The sequence below is a fragment of the Oreochromis niloticus genome, linkage group LG18 (assembly GCF_001858045.2).
Source record: "Oreochromis niloticus isolate F11D_XX linkage group LG18, O_niloticus_UMD_NMBU, whole genome shotgun sequence".
Classification (NCBI taxonomy): Eukaryota; Metazoa; Chordata; class Actinopteri; order Cichliformes; family Cichlidae; genus Oreochromis; species Oreochromis niloticus.
Genome location: NC_031982.2, coordinates 5,793,496 through 5,807,131, shown reverse-complemented (window position 1 = coordinate 5,807,131; position 13,636 = coordinate 5,793,496). Strand labels below are relative to the sequence as shown.

The following is a 13,636-nucleotide window of genomic DNA, read 5'->3' as shown; positions in this document are numbered from 1 at the left end:
GCAAAAGATTTACGTAAAAAAAAAAAACCTACTGCAAAATCCCAGTCTTTTTTTCTTACGTATATGAACACACACACACACACACACACACACACACACACACACACAGACTTTCACCCACCACACAGACAAACACAGACAAAGCAGCCCTAGGCCTACCACTGTCATCATACATGGGACTTGGCCTGTCTGTGTGAGACGCACAGTTTGTTTGGTAGTTTTAATTTGACAGGGCTCTGAATAGAGCCTCTGAAACACACACTAACGCTTGCACACACAGACCTACACACACACACACACACACCTTTAATTTGACAGCGCTCTAACAAGAGCCTGCTGCTTGTCAAATGTTCTCCAGTGGCAGCAGGGATGCGCAAAGCCGAGGGGTTTCTGTTCAAGGACATCTGTGAAGAAGCACACACACTCCTTCAGTAGCACACACTCGCTTTGAATAGGCTGAGAGAGGCAGCCCGCTGTACGGCGTGATGGGAGAGAGGCTGCACACACGCTGAGGGGTTTCTACACTGCTGTTCCTCTCACTCTCCATCTTCCTCTCCCTCTGTGTCTCCCTGTCCTTTTTTTCCCTCTTTATCTAACATTCCATCGTTCTTTTTTTTTACTCTTTAGGTCTTAAGTAGAGGGCTGAGGAGCTGAGATAGACCAGGGGAGATTTTGATGACGGCTCCCCGTATGGTCCAACAACCGCTTCCCTTCTTTAACCACACACACACACGCACTTACACACAGACACACACAACATTCTCTTCATTCTTCAATCCAAACACCATGAGACCTTTTAAAGTCACTCAAAGGCAGATGGGACTTTGGTCCTGATCCTCTGGATTTCATCCTATTGAAGGTGTTTGTTCGCACACATGACGCACTCCTTCTTGCGTGTGCATGTGTGGGAGCTCCCATGCTGTCTCGGACTTGGTGTCCACAGGACGCTTTGCTCATTAGAGGGAAGAGAGGGTGACTTGAGTGACTTCTATTCGGCTCCCCCGCTCAACTTGATCACAAGGCTGGTCCCGCGGAGCGAGAGAGAAAAGCAAGGTTTCAGCACCGCGTGCGTTACATGGCAAAGACAGCACGACCCAGCGGAGCACGGTGTGAGGAAGATGCAATAATCGCTGATCAAATTAATACAAAATCTGGCACAAGCTCCTATTAGTGGAAACATGTAACTTTCTCTTTGTGCTACTTCACATAAAGGGAACACCACCCCCACCCCAGAGAAGAAAAATCACTGTTATCAACTGGAAAGATAGTATGTCAGACGTAAAATCAAAATGTCAAACATTATATAAAATCAGTCCAAATCACCAGAGAGGAAGCCACAAAGATTTGCCATTAGATGATATCTCAAACCGCGTGTATCTGTGGGTGTACGTGTTCCTGTCAGATAAAATACTGCACATCCCCATCCAATGATCTAGAAAGGGGGTTCACAGGGTTGCATCCAAAATGTCAACATGTACATAAATACAAACATTTCCTTTCGATTCAGAGTGACATTAAACGGAAGGGAAATTGTTGCCGAGAATAAACCGAATCACCGAGACAAAGTTCAGTGTTTGGCTTTGCATGATAACCAGCAATCCAAAGTGCAGAAGGGAAGCATTCGATTGCATTTTCTGATAAAACCGGCACTAATGTGACTCCATACCGGAGATGCTCGCAGGTTTTTTTCCGATGATGAAAAGCCGCTAGGATTATTTGAATCCTGTAAATCATAGCTAAAAGTCAACGTGTAAAGCCAAGGTCTATGAAACTATCAGCCCAGAATAGAGAACACAGACGATATGTTACCGCATTGCCAAGTGCTACCACTTAATACCATTAATCTTGGTGCTCTCCCCCTCATCTCTCACTTCATCTCTGCGTTGGAGTGCTCGACGTCCTCTAAAAGTATGGATCTTGACCGCAGCCATTTTCCTCGGAAGAAGGAAAGGCTAAAGAGAAAGCGCTGACCCCTCTTCACTGCAATTTTCCCCTCATCAACTTGTGAGACTTCATTAACTTCCTTGGGGTAATTTCGTCTTTCAGTGCGTTTCTGAAAGGGTAGCATGACGTTTTCCTCTCACCCTCTAGCTATTCTCTTTTCTTGCTTTTATCTTCCACCCTTACCACAAGCGATTTCTCTTTAGAGTCAATTGTAATCTCTGAAAAAAATTAGAAAAGAAAGGGGGTAGTAGGGTTTCAGGGATCTGATGTTGCCGTTCACCTGCAGAGGTCATTCCAGCACCAACAGTATCCACTTTTATTCAACTCAAAGCAGTACCAACATGAACTGAAGTAGCTTCTGAAGATAATGTTCCCCTCAGGAACCAAGAATAATATATCCACTGTACTCTAGTTGGCTTAGTGCAAAATTCAGGCTTTACTGAGAAACTGCAACATGGAAATTGTGAGACAATGCTGCCCTCTTCAGGAATATTTGTGTCACTCCATAGACCAAAAGGCTTGCAGGTTTGCCCTATGGATATTGCGAGTTTCCAGTTGTCATTAATGCATCATTTACATACTGTTGATATTTTATTTTTTTTGTTGGTTTTTATTTTTATACTAAAACAAATGCTAATCTTAACCTCAGGCAATCAGTATATGTCATTTTTCCTTTTATTAAATTGTTCTACTAATACCAAGCAGTGGTGGTTTATGTTGGTAAATGTCATTTTAAAGTTGGTATGCAGCTTCTTAACTGCCAATGTGGTGGCTGACATCGGCTGTAGTTATTCATGTTAGGAAGGTTTAGACTCCTATGATAGCACAGAAGAGTTAGAAATGAAGGCAAATACTCCCTTGGTTTAGTCTGCACAGCCATGAAGGGTGGATGAATAAACTGTACAGTAGCTCTTTCCTTTTTTTCTGTGCTTCATAGTAGCATGAAACCATACCAAGGTTGCTATCACTGGCCTTTTACCACTATGTAACGTTGCAAAATTTATGTCAAGTCATATCCTCATAATTTCATATCAGAAAAAAATGGTCCACATTATCCTGATGTTCTCAAGAAAGTATCTCAAACTAATCTTATAGTATATTGTTGCTAAATGGCTAAAAAAATAAAATAAAAAAAGAGTAATAATAAGACAGCATCCTCCTTGCAACTTGTCATCTAGATTAGAGGTTAAGCATGCAAGACCCTCAACCTCAAGCAAGCACTTTCAATTTCCTGGTGAGAGGCCACCTGTTTCCAAACAACTGTGGTTTGACTCCAACTGACTTCAATCACTCTCAGACAGACTGGTTTGCAAATACTGAAAGCAGGCAGATTGCCAACAGGTTGCAATCAGTTTGAGTCAGTCTGCACCACTGAGCGCAAATCATCTGCACTATGTCTCTTTGTAATATCGCACTCGACTGGTTAGTGACTGGTTGTCTTCTAGATATACTTTTATATAAAAGCATTGCTGCTGAGCCCCAGTGTCATTTTGCAGTTAAATTGCTGGCCTGCAGCAACTACGTCACTATTTGGGAAGGATTATCTTTTCACATCTATAAGATTTTGGCTGAAGGCTGAATGTAAATAGTTAATGTTAATTTTTATCAATGTAGATGTCATTCAATTTGCAATTTTTGCAGATTTATTATATTTAAACGCTTTATTATCACAAACAGTTAAGTAATGTCCAACTTAACCCAGGTCAGTTGCAAACTGATAGTCGACTAATTGTGTTTTATTGCAGTCTTGATGCATCAAAGTTGTTTAAAGGTGGCGACTGACTGTGAGTGGTTGTAGACCAGGTCTCTGTCTTTTAGACCACCAATTTAAAGGCAACGAGATTGCCAGTTTAATGCACACGGTTGCATTCGTTTTGGAATCGTTGCTATCAGAATAGTTCTACCATTCTCAAATCTTCTTGTCAATGTTTCTGAGGTCATAGAAATACAGTCTACGACTGGTGTTGATGTAACTTTGAAAAAGAGAAAGTGAAAATTAAATATCACGGCATTTTGACTCAGAGTTATCGAGGCAGCCCTTGCAGGACATCAGAGAGAGACTAACAGAGGATCAGAGCGGCCTGTCTCACAACGTGCACTCCAGTAAGCGATGTTCATCTGTCTGTGCCGATATGTAAACTTTCCTCTTTCTCCCTTTCCTCCAAGCAGTTCTTCATGATACATGAAGTGCCAGAGCCTGGCCTGGCGCAGAGACAAATGCCAGCCACTTGCTCTTTCAAATGTCAAATCTGACATGTCGTAGACATTCAATAACCATCCCTGCCGGACCATTTCAGAGCCGTGCTCTTCAAACAGGCCCTGATGTCTCATGACAGGAGTGCGGGTGAAATGGTTGGATTGCATCTGATGTCCTCCCTTCAGTAAGCCCTGCTGATAAAGTTTATTAAAGTAGGTTATCTGTTCTTCACCAAGTACAAGAGGTGAAGGAATCTGGAACTGATATAAGACAGCCATCTGAACCACTCAAAGAACAGTTTCTCCAAATTAAAATCCCCTATAATAATCAGTTTTGATAACACTGCGATTAGGATAACATTTTACATGAATAATTAAATCAGAGGATTTTATTCATGGGTGACAGGAAGGACTCATCGAGGGCCTGGGTGCAGACAAAAAAGATGACCACCTTCCTGTAGAGGACTAAAACACAGAGTGTAAAATGACCACCGACCATGCAGCTGTCGTGTGTGTAGCCATTTCGTGTTTCCAGTTAGGTGCCTTGCAGATTCTTTGGATCTCTTTGTAGTTATTAAGCCACTTTTCTTGCCCAGTGCCTTCTCTTCATTCAATATCATCATGGTTTTGTTCTTGCTTTCCTAAAAAGTGGCCATGCCACGGAGAAGTATTCAGGCTGGTGGTGAATTCCTGTGCATTTAAATTAGATTTATATTCCTCAATTTGGGCTGGTGCTCAAGAGGGCTAACCCATCAGCAGACCCATTATCTGCTCCTTTGTCCAAAGAGGAACTGCATGAGCACTGTCAGAGCTACAAAATGACCTCCAGCAGGACACTGGTGTAAATGTCTCTGACCAAACAATTAGTAACAGTCATGAGGGGGGCCTTAGTGCCCAACATCCTCTAGTAGGCCCTGTACTCACTGCCCAGATTCAAATTATCGGGCATCAGGATGAATGGACCCATTGTCAGGCACTACGCTGGTGCAGTGGGTCCTGGGTTCCTCCTGGTGCACAACAATGCCCAGCCTCATGTGGCAAGTACGCAGGCAGTTCATGGAGGATAAAAGAACTGATACCACTGACTGGCTCCCACGCTCACCTGACCTAAATCCAGTAGAACGCCTCTGGGACATTATGGTTCAGTCCATCTGTCACTGCCAGGCTGCACCATCATCTCATTATGAGGATGCACCAATATTGTCAGGTGATGCTACTGATGCCAAGTAACTTAGTTTTGGTTCAATCTAACCACAAGGCAGACCTGTGCATTTATGTGGGCTGCAAGATTGCAGTCCATTAGCATAGTGTGTTACCAATGATGTTCTTGAGGATTGTGGTCCCAGCTGCCTCCAGATCATTAACTGCTCCAGCTGATGTAGTTTTTGGCTGATCCACCACTTTTTCCATCATCATCTCACTCCATGAGGAAAGATCTTGCATGGAGCTCTAGGCTGAGGTTATCTGATGGTCATTTTATATTTCTTCCAATTGCACAAGCAATTCTCACCTTCTTGCTGATGATCTTGAGCCCATTCTGGCCTTGTTAGGGTCTACAACTTTATCTCCAACATCCTTTGACATCTTTGGTCCTAAAAATGCATTCTGTGGACACGTGTGCTTTAGACACAGAGAGGAGAGACTAAGAGTATGTGTAATTGATTGATTTTAATGTGTGCATCATATGGACACAGCCAACTTGGGGTAGCAAGAATTCTGGCTTGGTTGTAGGGGATCAAATACTTACTACATTGCTTTGCATCATTGGGAGAAATAGCTTTTATGTAATGTATCTTTCTGGACTTTTGGTTGATGTTTTGTCTCTCACTGTTAAGATGAAACAAAAACAAGTGAACAGAGACTGTTCATTTCTCCGTGAGCAAAGTAAAATAGTCTGCAGGGTGATCACATTATTTTCCCCACTGTAGATGTTTCATTGCCGGCTTTTGTTCATTGGAACACGCTGCACTATGGCCACCATGTTGCTCAAGAGGAATCAGGCTTCATAATGTAGGCAGATCCACACAATGGTTTGTAACACAACATCATTATGTCATGAGACCTATTATTTGGCAAAAATAACCGAGGCATCTTACCAAAAGAAATCTACGACATGTTCTGAGCATTCAGGTTTATTGAAGGCACGTCAGTTAAAAAGAACACATTAGTTGCAGAGGACATATACATTCATTGTTAATCAGCTTTGTCCTTCAATTAAATTCATGTTAAAACTCACATATTAGGGCTGGGTATTTACTTTTTTTTTTTCTTGCACAGGAAAATAAAAAGAATTTATGTGGCAACAATTTTCAAACTTCCATTAATGAAGAAAACATTCAATCACGTTTAAAATCTGCCTTCCTTGAAGCACCCTTGCATTCTCATTCGATATAAAACCATTAGAATATAACCACGTATATATTAAATTTAATAAATAGGAGATACAGATCAACCAGATTTTGATTTTTCATTTTCAAAACTGCTTACCACTACCGCTAATCTACAATAAATCACATTTCACATCAATATTAAATATATTTAAATTATCCCAAAGGATAGAGTCCAAATTCTCCAGTGTATAGCTACCGATTGGATTGTATTCATCATCAGGTTCATGTGGTATATAACTGCTTCACATACTTCATCAGCACATGAGTTAGTGTTTGATAAATTGGCAGGATTTCACACCCTACTGTCACACTGACTGACTCAGCAGTCTGGTTTTCTTCCCTTTGTCATCTGCAAACCACAGCTTTGCAGAAATTTCAATGACTTTGAATGTGTTGTCTCTTTTTTGTTTCGGTTCCTTCCAACTCCTTCATGCAGGCAACCAGGAAGTCATGGCACTTGAGAGTATACTCTTCAGGAAAATACCGGAAATGGCCAACATGGGGGCTGGAGACAAAATCAAAACTGTCCACAGGGACACCTTTCTGCTTCAAAGTCTCCAAAAAGACCTCGACATCTTTGTGCCTAATCACCTGGTCATCCCTGGAGTACAGGAAGAAATGAGGCCAGGCGGGCGGCCTGTCCTGCACGGCATCGTAGTGGTTCTTGTGAATGTACTTGGTCAACGGGTACAGCACGATTCTCAGAAGGAAAACAGTCACAGCAAAGAGCACTAGGAGGATGTACCTTAAAACAGGACTTATTTTTGGCCCTAAGGTGGCCGTCAGTGCACGCAGGGCCCCACGGACGTTCCCACTACCTGGAGCACTGTCCACGATGGCCCCGACAACAGACAGCGAACTGAACTGTTTGTCACTGTGCAACAGTTCTACAATGTAGCGGTAAAGCATGAAGCCACCATTGCTGAACGTGTGAAAGAAAATAGGACTGTTCTCCACCTCGTAGTCATAGAGGATCTCCAGCAGTTTGAGAGCCGTGTTTCTCAGCTCCTTGTATCCAAACGACTCGGAGATGAAGACAGTCTTCAAAGGAGCCGTGTAGCGGATGGTGACGCAGCCCTGCAAGCACGGAAAACAAAGACAAAGAGCATGAATGAGAGGAGTGGATGTATAAAATACTGGCCAGTCCTGTGCAACATTTATAATGACACAATCCCCATAAAGGGATGAGAGCAGGTGATTTGCTCGTGTCATATAGTTTGAACCTGTTCATTGTAGATGGAGCTGTATTTCGAGAGGTGCTTGTCTTTGCATCCAGCCCAGCCCAACAGTATCACAACTGGCTCCTTTGTCCCCTGCCAGTGTCTCTCTGAAAACAAGGCACACGATTAAAACACACACACACACACACACACACACAAGAAAAAACAAAGAAATAAAGAAAATAAATAAGGCAAACAGTTACAGCAAGCTAGGCTAAATTAACTCCAACTGTCCAAACAAGCAGTTACCGGGGAAAAAACCCCCACAATTTTAACGCGGCTTTGTAATACACAGCTAGCGTGTAGGCTAAGCTAACAGAGGCATGAGCATACAGTACAATGAAATGTTGCTCACCCGACGTCCCTGCATCTGGAAACACGATGTTGTAGTCTATTTCATCGGCTGCCATTTCTGATTGCTAGAGTATCAGCTGCGGTTCTCTGACGTTAACGTTGTGTCGCTCATTTGGCCGTTACAGAAAAATAGCTGTAACCGTGCCACAGAGCGCTGAGGTGAAGCCTGTGTGAACCAAAGGAGACACGCACATTAAAGGTCCGCGGACTGTTACCAGCTCCTCCACTACATACACTCCTTCCTCCCGACCGGAGTGTTTCTTCTTCGTTGCTTTTTTACAGCAGCGTGAAGATGACCTTACTGCCCGTTACCGCCCTCTTCTGCATGCCAGGCGCCACTGCGTCTACAATTTTGCTCCTGCTCGTTTAGCTCGTCTTTCATGTCATTTCTCAGTGTGTCCCATAAACGAAAAACTACTTGAAAAAGAAAGAAAAAAGTAACAATTGCGCATAGAATACTGTTTTTTTTTTTCAGATAACTTGTCATTGTAATAGGTTTTCAAATTCCCTTATAATCTCTGAGAAAAAAAAAATCTAAGAAGTAACACAATCATTTGAAATATTAATTTTTAATTAAGCTAAGTTCAGTTCCTAACTACTGATTGTTCAATATTTCATTATCATTCATTCATTTATCACACTTAACTCTCTATGTGTGTTTAACTGAATGGTGAAGTCCATATGTTATCATTAAGTAGAGCCTAAATACATAATTTATCAGTTCACTTATCACATTTCAAATTGTTCATAGATAATCACCCACAGCATGTTATAACTTAAATTATTTAAAGTAGTAAAAATCTGATTAGATGATTTGGGGCCTTCCTTATTGTAGCTCAGCCGTTAGCACTTAAAGAAACCCAATAGATTTTCTTCTTCGGACAACTCCTTTAGGATTGCTACAGTACATTTGCTTCCATATCACCCTATCCTTCTCATACCAGCCTTCTGCATGTCCTCCTTCCCTGTATGCATAGATCCTTTCTGTGAGCTCCCTATGTTCCTCCTGCCTGGCAGCTCCATATTCAACATCCTTTGTTCACCGTATCCACTATTCCTTCTTTGTACATCCAAACTTCCCTTTCAATTATAAATCACACACCCATGGATTGTTTTTATCATATCTTAATTACTGACGATTGCCAACTCACATTTTAAGAGCAGAAAAACACATTTAATCTTTTAATCAACTGTAAGCATAATATTATGGAATATTTTTTCAAACGCAAAGCTGCATTGATTTTAAGAAACTGGGTGCTCATTCACCATTGTTGTTATAATTCCTTGATACTCAAGGGATCTTAAATGTAATATTTGACAAATGGATTAATGATTGCATTAGAAAGTGGTGTTCTATGAGATTTAGGTCAATGGTATCAATTCCTCCATCCTCCAGGAACATTTCACCATTAGGATAAAATGATGATTATACCAGAACTGTCCTCTCATTCACAGTCAGGAGTAAACCTGCCGTTCACTCACAGCTTAACACTGCATTTTAGGGCTGAATGCTAACTGCAGTATGCCTAAATGCTGACAATGACTTAGCATGCCAACACTGAAATAACACAAATTATGGTGAGGCTGAAGGAAAAACTAATATATCGACACTGGTATTTATTGGATTGATTTGATCTGGACAGAGGTTTTGACCAAGTATGGCGACCACCTGATTTGGGTGAACCATGACATTTACAGAAGGTCAATTACAAGCAAATATATTTCAAACAATAAACATCCCCAATGGTCACTGGATTCAAGTCCAAGTCTGTGGGATTTATTCCTTACGAACCAAGAGAGACAAAATTCAACACCTTCCGCCCCACACCATCTCCATCTTCTGCATGTGGGCCTTGGACGACTTGGAGAAGGTACTCTTTACCACATTGAGAGGAGCTGCCTTGCCGCTCAGATAGACCTTGTTAAGACAGGTAGGAAGCCACGACTGCTCCTCCTCCTCCTCCTCCTTGTCTGCTTCTCTAGCTTCTTCCTTCCTGATGACGGTACAGGAGTAGGCGAAGATGTATCCTGTCATAAAGGCATCAAATCCTGCCCGATGTGTCCCTGCGTCAGCATTCTTCTTCTGGGTTTCAATCCCAGCTGAGCGGTTATTCGTCTTTTCTCTGCCTGCTCCTGTCCCACTCCCTACGCCACTTTTTCCATCATTTGTGTTGTTTTTTGTGTTCTGGCTGTCATCAATTGAGGCTATTGTTACGTTCTCATCACACACACTGTTCCCCTTGCTGTCAGTCTCCAAGCTCTTTCCTTCACTCTGTGGGGTGTTTCCATCACTGTCCATAGCTGGCAAACCATCGGGGCACATCTCAGCAACTGTCCCTCGCTGGTCTCCTGGAGGATCTTCTGGATCCACTTCCATGTTGGGGATTTTATTTTCCGGAGCACCATCAAAGATGGAGGAGCCCTCTCCTTCACTTCTCTTCTTCTCTCTCTGTCTCTTCCTTTTCTTCCACTTGTCCTCCTTATTTTTCTCGTCCTGGAGGATGATGCGGTCTGTGTCATGGGATAACGGACACTTTGTGCCATTCGGACACCAACCAAATGCCTGGCAGACAAACAAACAAACACAAAGTTAGGTAAATTAGTAAAAATACACACAATTTCATGATATCTATTTGGCTCCTGCATTATAACAGACATACAAAAAAACACAGGAGAGAAAAGAGCACTTTAGTTTTCCACAACTGTACAACTGAAGATTCCTCTGGGTAAAAATCCAAGCTTGAAACTTACAGAGAAGTGCTGACAGATGTCAGTCTGTTCGTCAACAGAAGCGACAGCTGGACACTCCCTGTAGTCCACATAGGTGGACATGTGACCAGCATACTGACAGAACTCTATGTGAACATGAGGTCCAGTTGTTCCAGAGCCCACACTGCGACCATTATCCAGCTTACTGGGAAGAAGAGAACATGATATGAAAGAAGAGGGATAGGTGGCTGATTTTGTTTGGCTTTAAAGGACAAACAGGGTTAATGTTTCAAAGACAAGGTACGCTGACATAATTATGGACACCAGACATTTCTGCTCTGCTCCAAATCTTAGCACCTTCATCATCGACTTAGCCAATAGGTAAAAATTTTAAAAAATTGAGTTATCAATTATTTTAAGAGGTGTTAAAGGGCTTTGTTCTTTGGTTTTACATACTGGTAACTGCTGCATTACATTACAGAGGACACACGTGGAACAGTCCTGTTCACCTTTTAGAGAACTTAATTAGTATCAAGTTGTGCAAATTATATCAGTGGCAAATTAACGTCCACTATAAAATTCAATAAAAACAAAAAATAAATAAATAAAAAAAACTTTACTCACCATTTCTTGTAGGCGTACTCAAGATAGGAGGCAGAGAGTCGAAGCTCAAATTCTGTGACATATTTTGTGTCGTATATCCCAGCAGGAAACATCTCTGACAGGTCAGCAGTAAAGGTGGCCAGGCGCTCGGGCAGGTGAGCATAGAAACTCTAACAGAAAAAAAACACAAACATTCGTCAATCCTCTCAAACATCTCTTTGACCAGGAAGTCATTAGAACTGTTGAATCAGTTTTGTAAAACATATCCAGGCCCAAGACAGGCAGCATTAACCTTGGAGTTTTTCCTTTTATTATGAATGTACACTACATAGACGTGCTCTGGCTGTGAACCCAAGACCATCTTGATGTGAAACAACAGTGATAAACATCAATCTTATAGAGTAAATATAAGAGTTCTATTATTATAAAGACTTTATAAATGTTAAAGGTATTTAGAAAATGTCATAAACAGATTTCACATCTTAGGAAAGTGAAAACAAGACAACAACTTGCACCTGGTACAGAAAAGCCATGTCAATGAGACCATTGTGTAGCACCAGGGGTTTTCGAGCACGCAGCAGCTCAGTGAACAGTGCTCGGATGTGCACACCACGGTCATCTGCACCTCCCTTATGAAGAACAAAGAACAGAGAGGAAAATGAACTGACATCAGAGGCAAACCTACTGCTACTCCCTGGCGTGTTAAGTTAGACACCTTTTATTTTATTTGTATTTTTTTAAAAAAAAGGTCAACAGATGTAATATTATTTGAAAAAGTAAGTACACCTTTTGACTGAGCAAGCTCTACATCCTTGTAGAGCTTTTGCATAAGTGTGTGTTAGTCACTGTACATGTGATGAGCTGGACAGAACATAGTCGTGGTAAATAACAGAGAAAAGCAGCAGAGTGAACACAGCAGGTACACAACACTCAGAATGGACGACACAAGTCAAAGCAGCATGCAGGAATCGCTACCTTATTGTTGCCCTTGCAGTACGGGATTCCGTGGCCGTACTGCTTGTTGAAGTCAAATCCGTGCTGCACCAGGAAATGCACTGACTGGGGCTCTATTATGTACTCCTCTGAACATAGAAGGATGAGGTTATACACCTGGACCAGGTACGAATCTGCAGGCTGGGGGAAGAGAAGGAAGGATGCATCACCTGTGGCATTTGTGAAGTCTGCAGTGGCAGTTTCTGTAATTTGATACACATAGATCTAACAGTGTTATTTAAATGTGTATTAACAGTCTAACTGGGACTGCTGTACCAGCATGTTACACTTATGAGTACTGTGTAATAACTGGTTTACTGTGTAGTACATGACAACATTTAAGACACTCTAAAAGGATCATTTTGCACCTTTTGATCAAGTTTCTTATAGCAGGCGATTCCCAACGAGAGGATGGACCGGGACCGAGCTGCATGACATATAGCTTTGTATCTGTCCTCAATGGATCTGAAATATTACAAGAGTCAGAGAAAACTACAAGCATCTACTTCCCGAGGCTTCTTGCACAACCAACTAATACTATTTCAGCTCAGAAAGACTTTTACTCACTCCGCCAGCAAGGACTTCCTGTTCCCAAGACCGCTCAGCTCCTAAAAAAACAGGAATGTGAATTTTCTGCAAACTCCCACATTACAAACTGTGCATCTAAAGTGACGAGAAACCTGGAAGAAACCAAATTGTTTCAACACGTAAGAACTTGTAATTACCGTGTCCAGTGCAACGAAGGACGCCGTTTTAATAGCCACGACCATAGCAGGCCAAAGCTCTTTAAAGTTTTCATTCTGGACATCAATGACAGGAACTACCAGCGAAGATGCCATGCTTGTCTCAAACTGCAACGTTACTGACGACTACCTGAAATATGAGCTAGTTTATCTCAGGAAAAGTTTTAATTAACAGCTGCTGGATTTCCGAGACATTGCTCGTTACTTACTTGTTACGGTGTCTTTAAAATCGCAGTGTTTACTTTAACTACTGTTGGTTTTTTTGGAGTATTTAATTGTATCAACCGCTAACAACTTCCTAAAACATTTCAACGTGCTTCTTTGGGTCCTGTGACAAAATATCTCACAGCAGTTCGAATGTTTCCTGACTCCAAATAAAGAGCATTTGCCACTAAATACTTGCAAAACAATGTAAAACTTAGTTAGCGTAAAACGTTATCAAGCGTGTGTGCTTTATGTTTTCATTTGACCGCTTCTGTTTCGC

At 41.8% G+C, this 13,636-nt stretch overlaps 2 protein-coding genes across 2 annotated transcripts; both read right to left on the bottom strand.

Annotated features, from left to right (window-relative positions):
- Positions 1 to 6,256: 6,256 nt before the first annotated feature.
- On the bottom strand, positions 6,257 to 8,425 carry tmem53 (transmembrane protein 53). Its single transcript, XM_003456187.5, has 3 exons — positions 8,106 to 8,425; positions 7,754 to 7,857; positions 6,257 to 7,607 (listed from the first exon to the last, which is right to left on the bottom strand). Exons 1-3 carry the CDS (start codon positions 8,158 to 8,160, stop codon positions 6,906 to 6,908), a joined length of 861 nt encoding a protein of 286 aa, XP_003456235.1. The 5' UTR covers positions 8,161 to 8,425; the 3' UTR covers positions 6,257 to 6,905.
- A 1,276-nt stretch (positions 8,426 to 9,701) lies between these two features.
- Positions 9,702 to 13,520, bottom strand: toe1 (target of EGR1, exonuclease). The gene is made up of 9 exons (XM_003456186.5): positions 13,362 to 13,520; positions 13,135 to 13,282; positions 12,977 to 13,017; positions 12,778 to 12,874; positions 12,392 to 12,550; positions 11,932 to 12,045; positions 11,438 to 11,586; positions 10,856 to 11,018; positions 9,702 to 10,667 (listed from the first exon to the last, which is right to left on the bottom strand). Exons 2-9 carry the CDS (start codon positions 13,246 to 13,248, stop codon positions 9,912 to 9,914), a joined length of 1,593 nt encoding a protein of 530 aa, XP_003456234.1. The 5' UTR covers positions 13,249 to 13,282; positions 13,362 to 13,520; the 3' UTR covers positions 9,702 to 9,911.
- Positions 13,521 to 13,636: the final 116 nt, after the last annotated feature.

What these genes read in the sequence shown, in the direction of transcription:
- tmem53 (XM_003456187.5), bottom strand. Translation starts at nt 8,160, where the DNA reads ATGGCAGCCGATGAAATAGACTACAACATCGTGTTTCCAGATGCAGGG. An exon ending in TCCAGATGCAGGGACGTCGG is followed by an intron (nt 7,858 to 8,105) that starts GTGAGCAACATT and finishes CCTTGTTTTCAG; the next exon opens with AGAGACACTGGCAGGGGACA. An exon ending in GCTCCATCTACAATGAACAG is followed by an intron (nt 7,608 to 7,753) that starts GTTCAAACTATA and finishes CCGTGCTTGCAG; the next exon opens with GGCTGCGTCACCATCCGCTA.
- toe1 (XM_003456186.5), bottom strand. Translation starts at nt 13,248, where the DNA reads ATGGCATCTTCGCTGGTAGTTCCTGTCATTGATGTCCAGAATGAAAAC. An exon ending in ACATGGCTTTTCTGTACCAG is followed by an intron (nt 11,587 to 11,931) that starts GTGCAAGTTGTT and finishes TTTTTCTGTTAG; the next exon opens with AGTTTCTATGCTCACCTGCC. An exon ending in GAGTACGCCTACAAGAAATG is followed by an intron (nt 11,019 to 11,437) that starts GTGAGTAAAGTT and finishes TCTTCTTCCCAG; the next exon opens with TAAGCTGGATAATGGTCGCA.